The sequence below is a fragment of the Artemia franciscana genome, chromosome 8 (assembly GCF_032884065.1).
Source record: "Artemia franciscana chromosome 8, ASM3288406v1, whole genome shotgun sequence".
NCBI lineage: Eukaryota > Metazoa > Arthropoda > Branchiopoda > Anostraca > Artemiidae > Artemia > Artemia franciscana.
In genome coordinates, this window is record NC_088870.1 from 29,298,588 (window position 1) to 29,307,774 (window position 9,187).

General features: G+C 36.9%; 1 protein-coding gene across 1 annotated transcript in view; it reads right to left on the bottom strand.

Annotated features, from left to right (window-relative positions):
* LOC136030254 (bone morphogenetic protein 2-like) overlaps positions 1-6,092 on the bottom strand; it is a 40,518-nt gene extending 34,426 nt beyond the window's left edge. Inside the window, exons 1-2 of the mRNA XM_065709094.1 lie at positions 5,846-6,092; positions 996-1,133 (exon numbers count right to left, since the gene is read on the bottom strand). Of these exons, the coding sequence (XP_065565166.1) occupies positions 996-1,116 (121 nt within the window). The 5' untranslated portion in view covers positions 1,117-1,133; positions 5,846-6,092. The remainder of the gene's footprint in view (positions 1-995; positions 1,134-5,845) is intronic.
* Between the last annotated feature and the right edge of the window lie 3,095 nt (positions 6,093-9,187).

Consider the following 9,187-nt stretch of genomic DNA (forward strand, 5'->3'; position numbering starts at 1 on the left):
GCGCAATGGTTTTGACTATTTAAATCGCTTAAATTAAATCAGCAATGCACTCATAAAAAATTAAACAGTCAATAGAGTATGTACAGAAGAACAACACGAAGAAGAAATAATCGAACGATGATGCTCACCAGCAACCTGATCTCATCCTGTGTCACGATTAAAAGATGATTTTTTATGTTTCGAATTAAATGAGGAAACCGTCCCAAAACCCATAATACTGAAAGGAAGACTATCAAGATCGCATCAACGGGGGAGAGGCTATGGGGTTTGAACCCCCCCCCCCCAAAAAAAAGGGCTTTTCCCATACACAAGCTTATCTGCACTTCTTGTGTGATACGAATGATATTTGGAATTAGTAGAAAATATATCAGCGAATTAAGCCGATGCAATGTCATTCATTGGTATACCAAAATTGGAAATACTGAAATGGTATATCAGCATGGTTGGTGCACCCTGACCGGTATGGCAACATAGAGATACCAAATTTGGAATACGAGTAATTACTCTAAAAAATATTCAATTGAAACATCAGAAACTCAAAATCCACCAGATTAGTAGGATCAAGTCACAAGAAGGTGTGTGGGGGTGGGTTGGGGTGGGGGGGGGGGAATCTGTTCCAAAATCTAGGAGGGGATAGTTTTCCTATTCATATTTTTTAATAGGCATTTTGCACTAAAAATAAAAAAAAAAGTTATGTCTTTCAATGGAAATGCAAAAAGATATTTTTCAAAATCAAGGGAGCAAACTCCCACATACCCCCTTTATTTGGTGCCACTGTGTCAGAAGATCCTTGAGGCATAGATCCTTTTAGTCTTTTTAACTATCCATATTTTTTGGGGGGAGGGGGTCCAAATAGGCAAAACTGACAAAATGTAATTTTTATCCCACTTTTTCAAAAGATCCCTCTTTCTGGCATACAACCTATTTTTATTTCGTTTTCTTCAAATCTAAAATCAGTCATTAGCCTAGTAGTGGTGGAGTAAGGAAAACCTTACCTGATGCAGCAAAGGAAGCAGTAGCAGAAACTGATCGTTTACTTCCAACAAATAGAAACGAAGGCATCCCAAACATGCAGATAACCATTAGAAGAAGTCCGACCGAGGACACGAGTCGCATGGTCGATCAATTTCCCCCTAGAAAGATGTTAATTAATAAAATATAAGATACATAATGAACATATTAATCATATTAATAAAGGAGATGGGAAAATTACAGCAATTTAAAAGTATTTGCTACACAGTAAAGTAGATTAAACACTGAAAAACAATGACAGAAATAGAAGATAGTGAAGACAAATAAGGGTAAGAAAATGAATTTAACACACAAAGTAGCTATTAACTAGCCAGTTACGACTTGAGCAGTGACAGATTACCTGGTTGTTCGATACTATAATAAAACCGCAAAGTGATCATCAATGGCAATTGAGTCATACTATTAATATCAAATGCAAAATGACGCATTCACCACAAACTAGTGTGAAAATTTGTAGCAGCAACTTTGAAGATCATTCATTAGCGAAAAAGCCCCTTTGTTTAGTCTCATGTTGAATTTTGTAATATTCAATCTAATCGACCGAGTAGGCAGAATCATGTTCTAAAAAGGCCAAATTATTCGGTCGAATACAATTTAATTTTATACAGCCAACCTCTTGTACACATAATTCTTCTTTTCCTTTTTCTCGGATCACATTTACCTAGCTTAAACGTATCCACCATTAATCCATTTCGTAGCTAAGCGCACACAACAGAAGAAAACGAAGCTGCGAGGATAGAAGACAATTTACACCGCATATAAAATACAGCGCAAAATAATTCATTAAATTTAAGTACTTGTCCGTTTCGGCCATTGGGCCATGTATATACATACTATAGATAGAACCAGTAGATCAGATGAAATTGCTCATGAAAACTAAAACAATTTTGCTCACAATCTAAATCTAGGCTTTCATATTTATGTTTATTTAAAAAAAAAAAATGGAATTAAAAATTACAGAATTTTCGCTACTCTAGAATTACAGATGAGCACCATTAGGCAACTATAAACCTCTTTGGCGACTGCTTTAGAGAAGGGGCACCCCGTCAGAAATCACTTACACCAGGTGTCACGTATCAAGCATGGCAGAAATATGCCAAGCATAATGGAAACTGTGCCAGGCATGGCGGAGACTGTTCCAAGGATGGCAAAACTGTGCAGCACACGTGGCGTCCTGAGATGTACACCAGGTGGCAGAAAGTCGGTGCCTCCTCGGCTTTGGAGTATACACAAGCTAAAAAGGTATCAACTATCCGGATCTACGCTGTTTTCCCCATGTAACTTGATGCCACAAAAATTCGACGCATGGTTCTGTTTATTTTGGCTAAATGACCTGCTGGTGCATTTTGAAAGAAAGATTATGCCTTCAAAGGATAAACTCTAGCATTTCAATTCAGCATTCAATATTTTCACTTTCTTAATTTAAAGTTTCCCCGTATTTAATCATTTTGAGTTCAAAGTGAACTTCACTATCTTAATTTTTCAGTGTCTTGATTTAAAGTTTTATCCGTTTTTAATTTTTTCAGTTTGGTAAAAAAGGTCAAAGTTAAGTCCCTGTTGTTACACTTTAGTAGTATTGTCCAAAGAGCTTCACAATTGCTTTTATTGGCCCTGGAGTTCGACAATTTATGTTTTTTTTGTTTATCATCTAGTATTGGTTTGGATTCTTTGTAATCCTAAAATCTAAATTTATAGGACTTTCATTGGCATTGCATTCACAGCTCTTCCGGGCTTAAATACATTTGAAGGCTTATTTCAGAAGCCATAGTAACGCTGAAGTTTTTGTGTAGTCTTTTACATACCCATAATTTCATACAAGTATGAAATTCATTGTGCATAAATATTTTTGTAATACTTTTATCAATGATATTCCACGGCTAGGAAAAACGTAAGCAGTACAACTTTAATCTGCAAAGAGGGACAACCCCGGGGGGAAGCAACTGATGTAATATTCTCTCTCCCAGACAAAAAATGGAGTCCTGGTTTGAACGGAAACTTCTTTCCCAAAAATGGTGTAAAATAATATCATTATCCAACATAAACTCCAAGAAATTCTAGCTTCTTATGAATGCTCGTCCCAGTGCCTTTGAGAGCCAAGACTGGGTCTCAAGAATGTCTTCCTGTCCTCCGCGCTTTTTTATAGTAATATCTGTATTCATACATATTGACGTGAGAGGTCATAACAATGACTATTGGCATTGGAAACAAAGAACTGCATGTAACACTCTTCGGGCCTTTTCCCTGCAATTCGATTTTTTAAATTGTGTATGGGGCCAAAAATCTGTTTGAATTTTTAATTTTCTATTCAGTATGGAAGAAAAGTCGTAGACATTCTGACATAAACTGTTTCGATGATAAATCAAAGAAAAATAATTTGTCAAATAAATTTCCGGATTAAAAAAAAAGTTCCACAGGGTCTCTTTATATCTTGGGCACAAGAGACTTCGCGCCTCTTCCTCCCACACCAAAACAAACACTAAAGCGTCGTAGATTTAAAGATAAACCGAGCTGTGCTTTCCCGAATTCCCTAGGAGTTCCGCAAGTGAGTAATTGGGTATGAGCTTTACAAGTGAACCAATATATCGTTTCAAGTTTTATGAACTTTATTTCCCACGAACAATTTTCCATTCGATAAAGTAAAATGATAAAAGAGCTACTGAATTTTATCGTTCACTTTAGAGGCTTCATAGCGCACTTCCTTCTCATGCCATCTGGCGTACGGTTAAAGGAATCAATTCCTAAAACGATTTTTCCGGTGTCTTTGGAGGATGCATAATGTATTGCTTACAATCACGAAAACATTAAACTTGAAATTGAGTAACTGATTAAGAAGTCTAAATTCAGCAAAAACGCCAATGATGCATCCGGTTTGAATTTACGATTCTAATTAAATGATCATTTCCTCAATAGTTAACGTATCAACTTAACTTAACCTATCCTAGATATGAAGTAACAATAGGTGATTTATTTTCAAAGGTTCACAGGCTCGTCAATATCAATTTGTTTCTTAAATTGTATCAGCTTCTTTTGATTTTGTAAATAGCTTTATCAACTTTGAAATAAACATGTATGTATATTAGTGTAATTTCGAAAAAGGTGCCTATGAAACAATTTTTCGAATATAGTCTCAAAAGATATTGAGATAGCAAGAAGTCAATTAACTAGAATTTTACCAAGAAAACCACACCACTTGCAATTATTGACATGTAGTTCTTATTCTTCAGTTCCATTGGAATAGGGGCCTTTCTGCAGCTTCCCTCCTGACCATCCATTTTCCTGGCTAAACCATAAACAGACACATCCTAGACATGGGTGCTCACATAAACAGTTCCAGTGCGGGGGGAGGGGGAAATTCCAAGGCTGGATACATTTTTAAGGGTCCTGAAGGCTGTTGAAACTATTTTTTGCTAACAGAGAAGTAGCATATCTTTATAATTATTTAAAACGATATAGCTTTTTGTCTTCCAATTGAGGGAGGGTGTGGGGGGAATGCCTGTCCATCCCCTGTACCCAACCCCCATGCAAGCTCCCATGAGGATTGGCTTCAATACACGTAAGATAGGTTTGCTGCGGAAAACACATTTCAGTTTACTGTTGAACTTTAGCCAAGGCTGCAATAAGTATTTTTAAATTATTTTCTTCCAAAGTGAAAATATTGAGGACCAGCCAGGATATATGTTTCAGCTTACTAAGAAGCAACGCATTTTGTGCCCCTTCAACTATGTGTGCATATGACAAAAAAAAACAAAACAAAAAACAAAACAAAAACAACACATTCGGCAATATTCTTTTTTTTAAATTTCGTTGACACCCTTTTAATGTTTAACTTATTGTAGGTGTACTGTCGTCTGTGTAAAAGTGGATTGTATGTCCTGTTCTGAACCAAGCACCATAGTAACAAAGTTGTTACTTTATTACATTCAAAGGACTTATATCAATTGGATTTTTAGAGTCGCTCCCAGCTCCCTTCCTCCCCTTAATGCTCCAACGATCTACATACAAATACAGACAAAAACTGTTGTGCAAAAGTTGATTGTTTTTCCTCCTTATTTCTCGCCAGCATTAGGTTCGCTATGCCAGTTTGAGCAAAAAAAAAATCAAGGTCTTATATACACGCCAGTGGCATTAATTTACGAAAATATATGGGGAGGGGGAGATGGACAAAATGTATTTTTCTAAATCCAAGGGGTAATTTCGCTGTTTCTTAAATTTTCCAAAGAAAGATAAAAAACATATTTTTAAGAATCTAGGAGGGGCCAAGAATATCTAGTGGAGGGGCTCCATTTACGCTCCTGATATAATCCTTGTCCATGGCTATGCCCAGGTATTAGAGTGCAGACTGTTAGGCACTCCAAGTGGAAGCAACTCTAAATGTCCAATAAATAAAAATTTTCCGGATGCAATGAAGTAAGAATTGTATTGTGAATTTTTAGTCAAAAACGAGGCACAAATTTAACTGTTACCGTCTTCTATAGCTCTTTTCCGATTTTTAGATTTAATTGGCAAGATTATCAAACGCAAGGCCGAACCATGCATAGGCCTAGGCTTCAACCCTATAATAGTTATCAACAATGTAAAAAAAAAAAAAGGAATATAAATCTCTCAACTTGGCGGAAATCATTTCCACAGATTGATTTTGGAGGGAAACTAATAGATTTTTTGTTAAAAAGGATCTGATAGATACGATCACTCTGGCACTTATCACACAAAAAGAGGGGGAAGTAGTCCCAGGGGTTCAGAATGCTAAACCTGCTTAAGATATGAGTAACGCTTCCAACAATTTCGAATAAAAAACAAAGAAAAATCAACTAACCTGTGACATATTCCGAGGATAGAACATGCCACAATGTGTTCATCGGCATAAGTCGTCTATTCGCTTGACGTCATCCAAATATGATTTCACTTTCCAAATGTTGTTTATCTACAAAAAAATTATAATGAAGTACAGCACAACAACAATATATGATTTAGCCACTAATACTGAATAGTCCAATATTTCAATCAACAGTACTGTAATGTACAAACGAACCCACTTGGTAAAGCGTTCTCGGTAGACTGCCTGCCGCCGATACCTAAGACCATCCTACCCAGGTGTGTTGCCAAAAACTTCCTTGGGTGGTCGGGATGTGCTTATACTTGAACGCAAGGGGCCTCATCGGGGGTAAGCTGAAGAACTAGCCTATCACCATTAATAACAGAAATACAAAAAATAGCTTGCCTAACGGACATCGATGGTGATCTCACTTTGCTGGGTGATTACACTTTTCTTTGTATAGAATTAACCGTTATTTATATCCAAATAACAAAATTGAACAATCTCACTAAAATCCAAACATTTTGACAGATTTTTCACACTGGTCCTGTGCCCAAATGTCATCTCTCGTGTTTTTCTTTAGTCCCAAATGTGTTCAAGATTTAACCTAACAAATCTCCAGAGATCGCAATGGCTTATCTCCAGGGTGACTTCGCCCTCATCCGGTGGATGACAGCAAAAACCAGACTGCTTGGCGCCCAGTTAGCAAAACACAAAATCCTCTGTCAGTATTAGTCAATGGCTCAACTTTCTACCTGACCTGAAACCTTTTATCCCATTCAAATAAAAAAAATAAAAATAAAAAGAAAATAAAGAGTGATATCAAACTAAAACGAAGTGAAGTTACTCCGTATACAAGGGGAGATAACCTTGTTCTTTCCACTAAAGTTTTATAGTCCTATATCGAAAGAATTTATGGTTGCAGTAAATTTAGTTCATTGGCAGTTGCAGGACTTTCATTTATCAACTGCCTTTAAAAACATTGAACTAAAAATTTTGTTCAAAACTCTTTAGGTACTATGAAAAATGCTTTCTATTCCACTCTAACCCCCCTTGTCGTTAAACATTTGTTCCAGCGTTGTGAATGGTAGGAGTGGTCTCTAGGGCACATCCAGAATTTTTGAGAAGCCAGGGGGGTTTCAAAAACTTTAAAACGTATCAAAAATTTGTTTTTGATACGAGCCAGGCGAAATTTCAGAATGGGATTCAAACTTTAACTCTTTCCCCTGGATACCGCCTTGGGTGGTCTGCATTGAATAAACCTTTTTTTGTATTTTTATTGAAAAATTTGAAACGATGTCAAATTTACCCCTTTAGATATTTTCGAGTTTTAGCTTCAATCATCGCTCATTGACCACAGTTTGTTATTACAAGCTGATTCAATGCCCCCATAAATGTGGGAGAGTCTAATATTCCCTTCTTCATTCCCTGTTTTTTGTTTTTGTTTTTTTACACTCGAGCTTAATATTTGCATAGCGCAGCATCAGGAATAATAGTAATCACTGGAAAGTGCACTTATACATACATTTCTCAAGAGCAAGTGGAATATAAAAAATTGAAAATGGATTTTAGGGGCATTATTTCCAGACTTTTCAAAGGGAGCTCTTAAAACAAATCTCACAGAGATTTACCTCATGGACACCAGCACAGGGAACCTGGAGATACCCTCCTCCTTGAAAAAAAAGAGGGTATTAGAAGGTATCAATAGAAAAATCGAGAAATATTCCCATTTATCAGGCAGTTCGTGGTAACGAACTGTAGTAAGGAGCCACGCGGCTCAATAGTAACCGAAACTCTAAATATTGGAATTTTTATACCAATAGTTACATCAAAAGAATAGCCTTTTGATGCCCATCAAAAGTTACGAGCCTGAGAAAATTTGCCTTATTGTAGAAAATAGAGGGAAACACCCCCTAAAAGTCATACGATCTTAACGAAAATTACATCATCAGATTCAGCGTATCAGAAAACCCTATTGAAGAAGTTTCAAGTTTCTACAAAAATGTGGAATTTCGCATTTTTTTTTTTTTACCAGAAGACAGATCACGGATGCGTGTTTATTTGTTTTTTTGTTTGTTTTTTCCCCCAGGGGTGACCGTATCGACTCAGTGGTCCAAGAATTTTGCAAGAGGGCTCATTCTAACTGAAATTAAAAGTTCTAGTGCCTTGCCCCCGGATTTTGGGGGTCTGTTTTATCCCTGGAGTTTTGGTTATATTATCTTTGGTCTATTTTGAACAAAGCGGCAATATAAAAAATTCTATTGGATGCATTTGAAGAAAATTAGGTTGGAGGCAGGGAGGGCTAGTCGCCATTGGGTTACTTTTGACTCTTAAAAGGTGGATTATAACTTTCAATTTTTAATCGTTTGAGTCCCCTCCGAAGTTTACACAACCACCTCTTCCATAAAAACGTTATATGCCCCCGCGGCATAAGTTACAACCCTTCCCTTGGCTCCGGGGGAGGGGGTATGGTGACAACAATTTTTTTTTTATTATCGTTGTACTATTCCAAACCAACTGAATATCTCAAAATTATGATTTGATATATTTGGGAGAAAGAGGGTGTTTTGGTCAGGGGGTGGGGGTAGATGCACTCTGTTAACATTTGACTCATAAAAAGGTAACTAGAACTTTCAATTTCCAATCAAATGAGCCACCTTCGAAGTTTATATGACCACCACTTACATAAAAAACTTATACGCCTCCGTGGCATAACTTAAAACACTTGCCCCAGGGCTCTAGAGGTTGTGTCGACCCTGGAGTTTTTTTTTATCTAATGTTTGAACTATTTAAAAATATGGCTATCTCAAATTTGTATCGGATGGATTTGGGGAAAAAGGGCTAGGGGGAGCTAGTTGCTTTCAGATCTCTTTTGACTCTTAAAAAGTAAACTAGAAGTTACAGTTTCTATTCAAATGAGCCGCCTTCATAGTTTATACGACCACCCCTTACCTAAAAACCTTATACGCCTCACGGTCATAGCTAAAAACACTTGCCCCCGGCCTCTGGAGGGTTTTGTCGACCCCGGAGTTTTTATTATCTGATGTTTGAACTATTGGAAAAAAAGGAAAACTTAAAATTTGTATCAGATGGGTTTAGGGAAAAAGGGCAAGGGGCTACTTGCCATTGGATTTCTTTCGATTCTTAGAAATTGAACTAGAACTTTTAATTTCTATTCAAATGGGCCCTCTATGAAGCTTATACTAGCATCCCTTTCATAAGAGCCAAATATCCCCCATGGACATAAATTACAACGCCTACCCCCGGTCACTGGGGGTTGTGTCAACGCCGTAGTTTTTGTTATCTGACCTTTGTGCTATTTTAAAAAAATAGCTATCTCAA